At 46.8% G+C, this 15526-nt stretch overlaps 1 protein-coding gene across 1 annotated transcript in view; it reads right to left on the reverse strand.

Moving 5' to 3' along the window:
• Positions 1–6596: 6596 nt before the first annotated feature.
• Positions 6597–15526, reverse strand: part of LOC127575669 (dedicator of cytokinesis protein 9-like) — a 189008-nt gene continuing 180078 nt past the window's right edge. The window contains 4 exon segments of the mRNA XM_052025558.1: positions 6597–8042; positions 11155–11293; positions 11385–11485; positions 14388–14578. Coding sequence (XP_051881518.1) covers positions 7914–8042; positions 11155–11293; positions 11385–11485; positions 14388–14578 — 560 coding nt within the window. The 3' untranslated portion in view covers positions 6597–7913.

Raw genomic sequence — 15526 nt, forward strand, 5'->3', positions numbered from 1 at the left:
CTCCTGAATTCCCAATTGGATTATTACTAATAATCTTGTACTGATGGTTTCGTGAAAACATTCTTTCTCCCTCAATCCTACTGAATTATTCCATAAATCTTAGCATCTCATTTAATTTTCTTATTTTGCTGTTCTTTATGTGAGCTTATATTTGACCTTACAGTCCAATAGTAATGTAAAGAAATGTGTGTTGAGCTGGTTACTGTATCACCTACTCACTAACCCATGTCTCTCAGTGGGGATGTCAAAAAGTAAATGTCATCTCAGCTTTTTAACATTACAAATAGCAATTAAGAACCTTAATGCCCTAGGAATTAATTAAAAACATTAATTAAAATAAATGTAGACTTACAGAGAGTCACAGAGTCATACAACACGGAAACAGGCCCTTCGGCCCAACTGGTCCATGCTGACCAGGATGCCCCACCCAATCTGGTCCCAATTGCCAACATTTGGCCCATAACCTTCCCAATCCATGTACCTGTCCAACTGTCTTTTAAAAGTCATTATTGTACCTGCCTCACCCACTTCCTCTGGCAGCTCGTTCCACATACTCACCACCTCCTGTATGAAAAAAGTTTCTCTCCCTGCAGACGCTTCCTGACCTTCTGAGTATCTCCTGTATTTTCTGTTTATACACTGAAGTAAAATAAATCAATACTTACCATCTCAAATGCATGGGGTGACTGTACTTATAGCAGCCCTCCTGATGTAAACTTGTGGAGGAGAGAATGCAGAGTTCTTTTTTCCTCCCAGTTTAGGGTGTTGGTACACGGCCCTTGGACTCAGTGAACCCAATGTGGGAACAGGATGTCGGCTACGGGGTTTGCACAGTGGCTCAGCTGGCAGATCCGCTGCCTCACAGCTCCAGAGACCCAGTTCAATCCTGACCTCCGGTGTGGTCTGTGTGGAATTTTTACATTCTCCTGGCAGCGTGGGTGCTGTGGTTTCCTCTCACATCCCAAAGGCGCAAGTTAATTTTCCATTTCAGATTACTCCCAGTGTGCAAGTGAACAGTAGAATCTGGGATGAGTTGATGAGAATGTGGGGAAGATAAAATACGATTAGTGCAGGATTAGCATTAATGGTTGGCATGGACTCAGTGGGCCGAAGGGCCTGTTTCTGTGCTGCAGGGCTTTATTGACTCTTAAAACAACCTGAAGTCCCAGCATCGACATGCACGGTTCGATGTGTGGGCACAGAAGCCAAGGACAAGTTGCCTTGTGCGGTGCTGTTAGGGGACAGCTCTCTACAGAGGCAGTTTGCCCATTGCATTACAATCACTTGGGTCATTATCCACATCATTCCCAAAAATTCTTATTTTTTATTATTATTAATTTGAGAGATGTGGGCTGCACAGGCTGAACCAGCATTTACTACCCATTCCTAGTTGCCCTTGAGAAGGTGGTGGTGAGCTGCCTTCTTGAACCACCGCTGTCCTTGGTGTACCCACAGTGCTGGAGTTCCAGGATGTTGACCCAGCGACGGTGAAGGAACGCCGATATGTTTCCAAGTCGGGATGGGGTGTGGCTCGGAGGGCAACTCCCAGGGGGTGGTGTTCCCCGTGCTTTTCCTGCCCTTGTCCTTCTAGCTGGTAGAGGTGGTGGGTTAGGAAGGTGCTGTCTGAGGAGTGTCGGTGAGTTGCTGCAGTGCGTCCTGTAGATGGGACACACTGCTGCTACTGTGTGTCGGTGGTGGAGTGAGTGAATGGTGGTGGATCGGGCGCCTGTCAAGCAGGCTGCTGTGTCCCATGTGGTGTTGAGGTTCTTGAGTGTTGTTGAAGCTGCGCTCACCCAGGCAAGTGGGGAGTGTTCATCCTGATTTGAGCCTTGTAGATGGTGGACAGGATTTGGGGAGTGAGGAGGTGAGTTACTCACTGCAGGATTCCCAGCCTCTGACCTGCCCCCATAGCCATAGTGTGTATGTGGCTACTCCAGGTCAGTTTCTGGTCAATGGTAACCCCCAAGGTATTGATAGTGGGGGATTCAGAGATGCTAATGGCATTGAATGTCAGGGGGTGATAGCTGCATTTTCTCTTGTTGGCTCTGGTCATTGCCCGGCATGTGTAGTGTGAATGCTACTTGCCAGATATCAGCCAGGCCTGGAGATCGTCCAGATCTTGCTGCATTTGGACTGCTTCATTATCTGAAGAATTGCGACTGGTGCTGAACGTTGTGCAATCGTCAGCGAACATCCCTACTTCTGGCCTTACGATTGAGGGAAGGTCATTAAAACTAAGGGGCTATTTGCACAGTGTACCCGTCTCCAAATCACTACTTATTTTAACTGTTTCTGACCTTGTGCTTTCTTTATAATACTCACCATCCAAAGATTAGCCAGCTGAACAGAGGACAGTGAATGATCCACTCAACAGGAAATGAGTCCGCTAATCATTTGAGTTTTATTATCAATTTCTTAGAGGCATTGGAAGAATAGAGATAAGAGCATATTACTGCTTAGAACGTGGAACAATACAGCACAGAAAAAGGCCCTTTGACTCAGTGGATGTGCTGACCAATCAAAACTAGTGTCATTTGCCTGCACATGATGCGTATACCTCCGTTCACCGTCTGTTCACGTACCCGTCTAAATGCCTCTTACACCCCACTGTCATGTCTGCTTCTATCATTTCCCCTGGCAGCTCATTCCAGGAACCCCGTGTAAAAAAACCTGCCTTGCAAATCTCCTTTAACTTTCCACCTCTTGCTGTAAAGCTGTGCTCCCCAGTGTTTGACATTTCCACCCTGGGAGAAAGACTGTATCTATGCCTCTATATAAACTTCTGTCAGGTCTCCCCTCAGACTCTGACGCTCCAGAGAAAACAATCCAAGTTTGTCCAACCTCCCCTTATAGCCAATACTCTCTAATCTGGGCAACCTCCTGGCAAACTTCTTCTGCACCTTCTCTCAAGCCTCCTGTAAAGGGGTGACCAGAACTAGACACAATACTCCAAATGGTGTATTGAAAGGAACCCATTGATCAGTGACAACTTGGTGCAGAGTTAAAGAAAATCTTGTATTTCAAGTTTTACACAGCTGCAACATGACTTCCCAACAATTATACTCAGCACCCCGACCGATGAAGGCAAGCATGGCACAAAACTTCTTTACCACTCTGTTTACCTGTGTTGCCACTTTCAGGGAGCTATGGACTTGCGTCCCACGATCCCCCTGTACATTCTCCTAAGAATCCTCATTTACTGTATACATTCCCCTTGCATTTGACCTCCCAAAGTGCAACACCTCACACTTGTCCAGATTAAGCTCCATCTGACATTTCTCTGCCCACATTCCCTGCTGGTCCATATCACAAGATCACAAGACAAGGGAGCAGAAGCAGGCCATTCGGCCCATCGAGTCCTTTCCTGCTGAATCCTTTCACAACCTTCCTCACTGTCCACAATTCTACCAATTTTTGTGTCATCTACAAACTTACTAATCAGCCCACTGATATTTTTGTCCAAATCATTTAAATATATCACAAACAACAGGGGTCCCAACCCTTAAAAACTGTGGAACACCCCTGGTCACAGACCTCCAGTCAGAGTAACTCCCCCACACCACTACCCTCTGTCTTCTCTGGCTAAGCCAATTTTGAATCCAATCTACTAAGTTTCCTTGGATCCCACGTGCTTCTGGAACAGAGGGACCTTGTCAAAAGTCCAAGTAGACAACATCTACTGCCCTACCCACATCTATCATTTGTCATCTCCTCAAAAAAAGTAACCAAGTTTGTACAACATGTCCTCCCCTGGACAAAGCTATGCCGACTATCCCTAACAAGTCTATGCTTTTCCAGACACAAGTAGATCCTTCCTAAGAATCTTCTCCAATAATTTCCCTACCATTGATGTGTAAAGGTCACCGTGTGTGATTTCCTGGTTTGTCTCTACTTCCCTTCTTAAACAGAGGAACAACACTGGCCATTCTCCAGTCCTGTGGGACCTCGCTTGTGGTCAAATATGATACAAAGATCTCTGCCAAGCCCCAACTATCTCCTCTCTTGCCCCTCTCAACAACCTGGGATAGATCCCATCTGTGCCTGGCGACTTACCCACCTCAGTGCTCTTCAAAAGACCCAACACCTCCTCCTCATCACCTAGAATATTGGCATACCCCTCCCTGACCTCACTTTCTCCATGTCCTTCTACTTGGTGAATACTGATGCCAAGTACCCATTTAGCACCTCACCCACTTCCTCTGGCTCCAGGCATAAATTCCCTCCCTTGTCCTTTAGTGATCCTACCCTCTTGTTTTTCATTTATGCGTAGAATGTCTTGGGATTCTCTTTAATCCTACTAGCCAAGGACATTTCTTGGCCCCTTTTAGCTTCCTGATTCCCTGTTTAAATTCCTTCTTATGTCCCTTATATTCAAGGGTCCTGCCCAATTTCAGCTTCCTGAACCTTACATATGCTTCATTTTACTTTTTGACTAAATTTGCATCTCTCATCACCCAAGGTTCCCGAACCTTTCCATCCCTGTCCCTCTTCCTCACCGGAACATGTTGGTCCTGAATTCTGATCAGCTGGCCGACAAACGACTCCCAGATGTGGACCCAATACTAGCAGCTCCCAGTCTACTCTCCCGCATTATACTGTTGTAATTAGCCTGTCCCCAATTTAGCACTTTGCCTCAAGGTCCAGTCCTATCCTTATCCATAACTAAGAATTTATGGAATTGCAAACACTGCTCCCTAATCTAGTATGGCCCCTCCCTTGGTTGGATTATCTACATACGGTGTCAAGAAATCCTCCTAGACACATCTAACAAATTCTGCCCCATCTAAGCCTCTGGCACTAAGGGAGTCCCAGTCAATACTGGGGAAATTAAAGTGATCCACTACAACTACCCTGCTGCTTTTAAACCTTTCCATAATCTGTGTACATATCAACATGGGTTCTGTTGGGTAAACTTGCCTTCTTGTACTGGGACCCTTCTGTTATTCCATGGTATCTGCATTTTTTTTTAAAGAGATCCTCCCCTGGTTCAGCCTTCCCTGGTCTTTGTACTCACAGCTCTACTTATCATCGTTGTAAAACTTGTTCTGCATTTTCTTCAGTATCTCTGGATCGATTTTTGTAATGTAGAGATCAGAATTGTGCACAGCACTCGTCGGGGACCTGGGGAAATTAAAAGCTGGACAAGAGATTTATAAACAAAACAAATCATTAACAGTTTTAATGATGGTGCTAAAGGTGATACTTAGATAAGAACAACTTTCAGGCATGGAATCCACTTGAAGCTGGTGGTAACAATATTGTAATGTGAATTCTGCATTGAAATTTTGGTTAGGTTTTAAATAATTTATTCATTCACGGGATGCGAGTGTCACTGACAATGCCAGTGTCTGTTGCCTAGCCCTAACTGCCCCTGACATGAGGTGGTGGTAAGAGCCAACCACATTGGAGGGCTGGAACCACATATAGATCACACTGGGTGAGGATGACAGATTTCCTCCTCTGATGGACTGCGGTGAACAGGATGGATTTTTACAACAATCTGGTAGCCAGGAGTTTGAGGAGATTCGGTACGTCACCAAAGACTCTTGCAAATTTCTACAGATGTGCGGTGGAGAGCATTCTGACTGGTTGCATCACCGCCTGGTATGGAGGCTCCAATGCGCAGGATCACAAAAGGCTGCAGAAGGTTGTAGACTCAGCCAGCTCCATCACGGGCACAACCCTCCCCACCATCCAGGACATCTTCAAGAGGCGGTGCCTCAAGAAGGCGGCATCCGTCACTAAGGACCCTCACCATCCGGGACATGCCCTCTTCTTGTTACTACCATCGGGGAGGAGGTACAGGAGCCTGAAGACCAACACTCAATGATTCAGAAACAGCTTCTTCCCCTCCGCCATCTGAACGGTCCATGAACCCATGAACACTACCTCGTTATTCCATTTTGTTTGCACTATTTATTTTCGTAACTGATAGATTTTATGCTTTGTGCTGCACTGCTGCCGCAAAACAACAAATTTCACATCATGTATCAGTGATAATAAATCTGATTCTGGATTCAAGTAGACACATATCATCCATCTCTGTCCTATCCAACTCTTCATAATTTACTACCTCTACCACCATTCTCTCTTCCAAAGAGCCCCAGCACACACAGCCCTTCCTGACAGATATAGCATCTCACATCCATTATCACCCTCATAAATATTTCAAACCTGTGCCATAATTTTTAGTGATTTCTATCCACAGGCAATGAAATTTTGTTGCTCCTTCAGATCCCCGCTTTGCTTATCTACTTTTGATTAAAGCACCTATTGTTAATCCACCCTCAAATATCTAAAGTCCAGGAGCAGAGAGTGCCCTGGTGTCAACATTCAGTTCACGAGGAGGGGCCTCAAACTCTTCCAAAAATATTTTAATGTAGAAATTCGCCCTTGGTCAGTTGGTCCAAATGCACAATATAGCGGCTGTTGCATTTCGAAATTCTGGGATTACATTTCAAAAAAGGAGGGTAATGTGCATTTTACTATGCTTGATACAAGACACAGAGGAGGAAGTCCTGTTCCAGTGCTAAGCAACTGAGAAGTTAGTCTGAAATCACCCAAACTGCAAACACAAAAGTTAGAAAAGTCTGAAGTCAAATATTTATTGGACAAGCCACATGTACAAAACAAAACAGCTGGATAATGAATGAGCAAAATTTTGTTACAATATTTAAATTTACATACAGCAGGACAATAGTTCCAGTTTAAATAAAATTAAAATCCTCAACTTTCCCCAAATATAAAATTTCATTAATGTTTTCAAAAACAATTCTGATGGTAAAATGATTTAAGTTAGACAAAAAAAAAACAGTAAAAATGATTGCTGACAATTTTCTGTCACTTTGGCAAAGGAAGAGTATGTGCTCTGTGAGATTTTATCAAAAAATGTAACAAAGACTGTGTACATCTGGGATAAAGCTTAATGATGAATATTGCACTCAATAATGTACAAGAGTAAAAACAAAGGACATCTGTAAAATATACTGTGTATGTCACAGGAGTAGTTAAAATACCCTGGTCCAACTTTCCCTCAGTGACACTTTTCTTTGTTATAGGCAATTCTAGATTCTGGCAAAATCTCTATATTGTTCATCATTACAGCTCATGAAAATACTTTACTACAAACACGACTGTGTGTACAGAAAGCTACACGCACTTGGTGACCGGGCAGATAACGACTGTGTACACTGGAATAATTTTACATTTAGGCTCATTAGTGCACTGTGCCACTGCCATTATCCAGACTACAGCTGTGGGAAAGGGCAAAGCTACATGCATTAAGTATTTCTGCATGAAAACACATGCCAAGTGCACTGAATTTCACCAGAAGTAATGCAAGAGCACATTTTTCAGTCCTGCTTGATATAAACTCATGTAGCCAGTACAGAGTCTATTATGCCAAACCCATTTGTTTTTTTAAAACAGTGAAACTATAATCTCCAATTCTGTTGCATGGGACTGCAACATCCTATCTGGAATACAGCCTCCTCCTGCCACCTTGTCTTCAATAACTATATACAGGTAATAGATATGTGTAAACAGACAGCAAAAATATTGATGCTAACATTATTTCCCTGTTTTTTTTCCTTCCCAATATATTAAACATACAAAGTCTATACTTTTAAGACAGGTTTGAGTAGCAAAGCAATGGACCCAGTTCCACCACGGAATACTAAAATCTGTACAGTAATATGCAGACTAGCAAGGCTCTGCAGAGAACACTTAAAATTCAAATACATTCTCTGGAGCTCAAATGTGCAAACATGGTTTCCTTTGGGTTCACAACCCAGATGGCCTCACTTCTCTAAGAGTTAAGGCTGGACTCATCTGCCATCCTGTGTGGGAAGTATCCTGAGTGAAAACATGCAAGGTAAAGACTTTGCTGATGGTAACCTTCTACGTGCGAACTGTCAGACCAGGGAGGACGAGTTTGAGATGCCCTGGACCACAGTCCCGCTGGCCGTTCCACTGATTGCATTGAAGATGTGATATGAGTTGGGCAGGAGACTGATCTTCATCCCCTCATCCTCCGGTGAAATCTGAACAAGAGAACACACCGTAAAACACAGGCCAGGCAGAAAACTTCCACAAAAGTTTCGGTAACCCGTCTCGCGCGACCTTCTCTCAAATTAGGGAGCATGTTTCAAATTAATCCCTAGATGGCTGTACACACAAACACACTGATGCCATGCAGTTCCAGACTATTCAACAGGGACATTACCATCCAATCTGCTCACATTACAAGAGGGAAGCATTCAGAGAAAAGAAGAAAACGAGAGAACACACGGGTTAGTTTCCATTTGCATCACTGCGATTTCACATTCTTGAAGTACAGGCAACTGTAATATTCTGGGCTCATACAACTGATTTTTTGAAATATCTCAGTATTCCCGCTTTTATTTGAGTTTTCCATCAATGTTACTTTGCTTTTAGAACTTCCCACTCAGACAGTTAAATTCATACAACATTACTCCATCACATTTTACACAGATGGCAGTGTAAAAAGATTTCAAAAAACTAAATCTGCCCCACAAACTAGTGATGAAATTGGAAGGACTGACTGCAGTTATATTCAGCATGCCCTTGCTAGGGATCCATTTAATACAGTGTAACTGCCTGTTCAAGAACAGATTTAATGTGGTCGGATAGAACCGTAGACCATCAGTTGAAATGGTAAAACTCAATACGATTTTTCCTTTAAGCTCATTACAGTAGAAAGTCAGCAATAAGTTTTTTTTTGCTAAGTTTCTTCTCACCATGTCACTAATATCAAAACCTTTGCCCATCAAAGATTCCAAACTTCAAACAGATTGGAAAATATACACGGAAAGGAATAAAAGGTTGTTTTAACACAGATGGAACAATACTTATTGATCAGGATAAATATGTAACAGAAATGCAAAAGGTCTTTTTCTCTGGGGTCTTTAGTTCCTGCCTTTCTCCGCTGGAGACACAATCATTCAGGGTCAGGACTCCAGGATCTGATGAGGTAAGCAAACAGTTCCTGTTGACATGTTCCTTCCACCTTTCAGAAGATGCTTGGTCTTTGTAGCTCCAAGGCAGTGGCTCTCAATTTGAGCTACCAGTTCTCCTCAGGATGAGGGGGTGCCAAACACAGCAGGAGGGGTGGTTAGAAAGTTCCCCAAAAAAACTTAAAACAAAATGAATATATATTTGGTGTGCTTGCTGCCTCGGTTGTGGGGTTGCAAACAATCCCCAAGAAAGCCCCAACTCATTAGAAGGGGTGCTGTGAGGTCACCAGGGGTTTACAGGATGGGGGTGCAGATTTTAATGCGAGAGAGGAAATGGGACTTTCTGCCAAGAAGGTTTGGAATGGCTGCTCCGGGGGTGGGATTCAGGAACTGAGAAGGTGCAACTATCAGGAAACGACCCATTGGCTCAGGAATTTCACTGCAGAAAACTGAATGCTGATTGGTGACCTGATATTTTCGGATTGTGAAGGAGATTGCTCGGAGAGAGCAGAAAAGATGTTCCAACGTACGCCAGGGAAATGATAGAAAACAGTCACTCGTAAATCCAATCGGAAACCCAGGAGAAGTGGGGAATTGGCTCCCATAGGGAGGGGTGGAGGTGAAGAGCAGGGATGGGTTTAAGGGGAAGCTGGATACACACACCACGGAGAGAGGGCTAGAAAGAGACAGTGGGGATGGAGGGGGCTGGGAGGATGTTGGTGTGGAAGCAGATGATCCGAATGGGCTGTTTTGTGCTATAAATTTGAAATTAAAGCACTTTCAGTTCTGTGACAGACTACAGACCATTGGTCACACCTTGACTCATGGTTTGAAGGCTTTTCTGTACTTGTACCGTACTGTAAATTTCAAAGCAAGAACTTAAAAAGAGGTGAAAGTGAAATATTTGAAAGTAAAACACTCTGCTTATTAATATTGTCAGATAATTTGTTTATGACTCAGTGCCATGAGGAATCTTCACTTTGCCATCTAGGTCAGACTATGGGCAACCCAGGTCCTGATCACGGAAATCTCAGCAGGTGAGCTAAGAAGGGACTTCCCACCCAGCCTCTTCTGTCAAACCTTTCCAGCACACACAACTCCCAGTTCAGTATTACTCTGTACTCAACTCTTTGTTGTGCAAAAGAACGTAGAGATTGCTAGTTAGGGCCAGAACTGACGTCTCTTCCCACAGGGTTGAGGTTCGTCCCTCCCCCCAGGATCGGAGAATTCTCCGACTGACGGACACGTCCTGTTATTTCTTCTGATGGATCGCAGTGGAAACCAGGAAAGCTCTCAGCCAACCTGGGATGTGGGAGAGGCAGAGAGAGGGCCAGAAGGTACCGACACATGGTGGAGAGGGTAGAGTGTTGGACACGGAGGGGAAATCGTGGGGAGAAGCAATGAGTGGAGTGTAAATACCTGGGATTATAGGTGGGGCTGAAGTGGGAGGCCTGGAAATGGAGCTGGAAGCCAAGCGGGACAAGATGGCAGCAAAGAACAGTACCGAGGAACGGCATGTGTCTGTGGGAGGGAGGCTGAGTGAGAGTGTGGTCAAAGAGCAGCAGAAATCACGGGAGGGGAGCTGCGAGAAAGGGTCTCTCAGAACTCCCGTTGAAGACAGGTGGAAAACCTCTTCAAAGTGGGCACACCCTGGAGGGACTTGGCAGTGGAGCAGTGAAATGGAGGCACAGGAGACTTCAGATGCTGGAATCTGGGGCAAAAAACAAGATGCTGGAGGGACTCAGTGGGTCAGGCAGCATCTGTGGAGAGGGAAATGGACAGTCTTGACCCAAAACGTCAGGGAGCTGGGGACTTGGACCCCAAGACCACCCCCCCCCCCCCCCCCCCGTCCTGCCATTGACTGTGTACTGTCCCTTTACATTTGATGCTTTTAGTGAAGCTTCTGTGAAGTACTTCAGGACATTTTGCTATGTTAAAGGTGCTAAATAAAGGTGAATTGTTGCTGAAAGTGGAACAAAATATTTGGCCTGTGGTCTCTGTGCAGGGACTAGGACACAACACATTGCAGTGAGGTTCAATACCTTACATAAACACTTTAATACAAGCTGTATTTGATCTTTAAGTGCTCTAATCTAGACTTTAAGAACAATGTACTTTGGTGACACAAGAACTCATGAGGAATGTTGTTGATGGACTTGTTACTTGTTGCTGGTCTCACCTGTTCGTGCATGATGTTGGATAGCTCGCGGACCATCTCCCGGTAGTTGCTCTTCATCTCCTCCTGATATTCCAGCTGATCTTCCTTGATCAAGCGTTCGTTTACAACCAAGGCCTGTCCACAAGCTTCGACGAACTGCCTGTGAACACAGAGAGCGGACACTGAGCTGCAGTTTGCAAGCAAAGCCTTGGCCGTCACGGTTACAATGGGTCGGACACACCAGCACATACCTGAACACTTCCTTCAGCTGCTTCACTTTGTTGTCCGGGTACTTCTTCACGTTGGCCTCCTCCAGGAAGGCGCGGGCGTAAGCTAATGGCCCAGCATTGACCTATAGCAGTAAGGAAGTAATGGTACAGGGTGATCACAGTGCAACAGGAGCCAGGGCTAAATTAACCCTCCCAATGGGCACAGTCCTCCTCAATGCACACAATTATCTGTCAGACAGGTGGAGAGTGGGGGAGGGGGGTGGAGAGAGAGGGGGCGGGGAGAGGGGGGGAGAGAGAGCAAAGGAAAGAGAGAGAGGGGGGGGAGAGAGAGGGAGGGGGAGAGAGAGGGGGGAGAGAGAGGGGGGAGAGAGAGGGGGGGAGAGAGAGAGGGGGGAGAGAGAGAGGGGGGGAGAGAGAGAGGGGGGGAGAGAGAGGGGGGGAGAGAGAGGGGGGGGGAGAGAGAGGGGGGGGAGAGAGAGGGGGGTGAGAGGGGGAGAGAGAGGGGGGGAGAGAGAGAGGGGGTGAGAGGGGGGGGAGAGAGAGGGGGGAGAGGGAGGGGGAGAGAGACGGGAGAGAGAGAGGGGGGAGAGAGGGGCGAGAGAGAGTGAGGGGGAGAGAGAGGGGGGGAGAGAGAGGGGGGGAGAGAGAGGGGGTGAGAGGGGGAGAGAGAGGGGGGAGAGAGAGGGGGGGGGAGAGAGAGAGGGGGGGAGAGAGGGGGGGGAGAGAGAGGGGGGAGAGAGGGGGGAGAGAGAGAGAGGGGGGAGAGAGGGGGGGAGAGAGAGGGGGGAGGAGAGAGGGGGCGAGAGAGAGGGGGGAGAGAGAGGGGGGAGAGAGAGAGGGGGGAGAGAGGGGGGGGAGAGAGAGGGGGGAGAGAGGGGGGAGAGAGAGAGGGGGGAGAGAGAGAGGGGGGGAGAGAGAGGGAGGGGAGAGAGAGGGGGAGAGAGAGGGGGAGAGAGAGAGGGGGGAGAGAGAGAGGGGGGAGAGAGAGGGAGGGGGAGAGAGAGGGGGGAGAGAGAGGGGGGAGAGAGAGAGGGGAGAGAGAGGGGGGAGGGGGGGGAGAGAGAGGGGGAGAGAGCGGGAGAGAGTCGGGGAGAGAGAGAGGGGGGAGAGAGAGAGGGGGGAGAGAGAGAGAGGGGGGAGAGAGAGAGAGGGGGGAGAGAGAGGGGGGAGAGAGAGGGGGGGAGAGAGAGGGGGGGGAGAGAGAGGGGGGGGAGAGAGAGGGGGGGGAGAGAGAGGGGGTGAGAGGGGGAGAGAGAGGGGGAGAGAGAGGGGGAGAGAGAGAGGGGGTGAGAGAGGGGGGAGAGAGGGGCAGAGAGTGGGGGGAGAGAGAGGGGGAGAGAGAGAGGGGGGAGAGAGAGAAGGGGCAGAGAGAGTGGGGGAGAGAGAGAGGGGCAGAGAGAGAGGGGGAGAGAGGGGCGAGAGAGTGGGTGGAGAGAGAGGGGGGAGAGAGAGGGGGGAGAGAGGGGGAGAGAGAGAGGGGGGAGAGAGAGAGGGGGAGAGAGAGAGGGGGAGAGAGAGAGGGGGAGAGAGAGAGGGGGAGAGAGAGAGGGGAGAGAGGGGGGAGAGAGAGGGGGAAGGGGGAGAGAGAGAGGGGGAACATCGATCATCTATCTACCTCCCTCTCTACCCCTCCATACCCTTCTCACTTCTACCTCTTCCGTTAGCATTTCTTCTTGCACTACAATCTTTGCACCACTCTGTTGTGTTACACTCATCGCTGCATTTCTTGTTGTATTTATTATTACCCTGTACACTGTTTACCCTGTGAGCTTCACACGAGCAAGGAGTTTAATTGCACCCTGGGGTATATGACAATAAACTAATCTGAATTTGGATCTCCCTCACTGCATCCCTCCCCACAGCACTTCTCCATCTCATATCCAATCTGTTGACGGTAGGTTATGGAGTCATACAGCACAGAGACAGGCACCAAGTCTGTGCCGCTCTTCGAGCACCCATTGACACTGATCCCCTTCATTTACTCTCCCCACATTCCCACCTACTCCCCACCGATTCTACCACTTACCTACACAAGGGGCCATTTACGGTGGCCAATTAAACTGTCAACCCACACACCTTTGGGACGTGGGAGGAACATGGAGCACCCAGAGTGTTGCCTGAAGTACAACTTAAAAACTGCCACATCATTTCCAAATGGGCAGATTGTTGGTTTCTTGGATTCACTGAACGCTAACGGTGTTAACCTTGCAAGACCAGTTACTGAAAAGGTTACTGATATCCAACGTTCTCCCTCTACTTCAGTCTCACACAACTACTGTACTTGGATCCCTCCTCATCTTCTGTTGGTTTGCTCTGGTTTTAGCTCCTCTTTCACCGCATTTCTGCTCTGGGTTTTACAATCAATCATCAATTAGTTCTCAGGCCAGCCATCAAGCACAAAACACAGGGTCATCCTGTTCCCAGTGATCGCTGCTCAATCCAGGCAGAATTGGCCATAGTGACAAGGTAAGTGGACAAGTTTTAAATGTGACAGAGTTGGACCCAATGTTCCATGTTTCCTGCACTTTATTACATTGGTTCAAGATTCATTTGGCCCAGATTATGCCCTGTCCAAATCCCTGGCCCTGCCCCTCCACACCATCCCACCGGCTCGAGGACAGTTCATCAAACTACATTCATTTTCAAATGCAGCACTGCTTGGTAACTTTCATTTATCAAAAGAACGTTTAATTTACTAAGAATCCTACTGATGGAGCCAATGAACTGATTACACTGTGCAATGTTGCTTTTAAATGATCTGGGCACCGTTGCTGAAAATCCTCATTTTTGGTGATAAACCCATTTTCGGCTGAATGGATCAAACTGTCCTAGGTTCCTGCTCGTAAATGGGTACCAAACGCCTTGGGAAAGAACCTCTCAATTTAGAATGTAAAAGTCTAGCGTGGGCCATGCAAATGACTAAACGATTTGGGAACTGAACCAGGGCAATTCAGAGCAGATTTCATGTGCAGTTTCCCAACTGTGCATAAAGGGTAAATTCCAGATCATCGTCGGAAATCCCACCTGTACGATGACACTGCCTTGGAGTTTGAGCTGCAGTTTGATCATATCGACATCAGAAGAAGAACACAGTATCTGCAGCTCTGACACTTTATTGCTCATTTCGTCGATCGCAACCTCAATGGGATTCAGGTCGATGTGCTGCTGGTACATCACAGGGATTCTCTTCTTCACGTAGGGGAAGTGGTGCATAGCTACGGAAGACAGAACATAATTCACATCAGGAATGCTGCAACAAAGATATTGGATGCTTGTTCTGAAACCTCTGATCTCTCTGTGCTCAGGACCTGATTGCTGAGCTCCTGTTCAATGCCAACAAGAAGTTACTTGGGCAACATTCACGTAGCAGTTTCAATGCAGAAAAATGTCCCAAAATACAGAATGCTAGCATGCAACCAGAAGCTTGGTTAATTATGTAGGTTTTAAGGGAATCTTAGAGTTTAGGGGTGGAAGGGGATTCCAGAGCTTGGAGACCAGACAGCTGATAGTGGCTAGAATTGGTGAGTGCAGAATTGGTTTGTAGGCCTGGAGCTGGTTACAGAGAGATGGGGGGATTTGAGAATAAGGGTGAGAATTTTAAAAATGAGGCACTGCTTTACTGGGAGCCAGCTCGGTGAAGAGTGGTGTTTAAAATGGACGGCACTGGTTAGGATACATCTTGGCATGGCAGGAAGGAGGAAATCCCTCCAGAATCTGAGCAACAGCATCACAAGCACAAGGTCACAACTCAGTTACGAAGGAGCAAGGGCTCGTGAACCCCCTACGCTGAATACAACAAGGGCTGAGGAAATGCTGACAACACAAGTGTTGTCATGTGAACTTTGGACCAACTGTGGGCAACTTGTTGGTCAGATTTAGTTACAATACAGTTGAAGTTTATGACATCAGCACAGACCGCTGTGTAACCTTGAACAAGACACTGAATTGTTAACCCCACACAGGTTTATCCCAATAGTTACTTCTACGCTGCTGAACTAGTCCTAGCAACAGATTGTCTAGGATGAATTAGAAACAATTTAAGCACTTTCTGAAGATCTCAGGATCTCAAAGCTTGCCAGCAATTTAAGTCCTGAAATTCAATTCAGTGGAAGCAAGAGCCACTCAGTAACCTCCAAGTAGTCGCTACTGTAATGATGGAAACA

This window comes from Pristis pectinata, chromosome 11 (genome assembly GCF_009764475.1).
Source record: "Pristis pectinata isolate sPriPec2 chromosome 11, sPriPec2.1.pri, whole genome shotgun sequence".
Classification (NCBI taxonomy): domain Eukaryota; kingdom Metazoa; phylum Chordata; class Chondrichthyes; order Rhinopristiformes; family Pristidae; genus Pristis; species Pristis pectinata.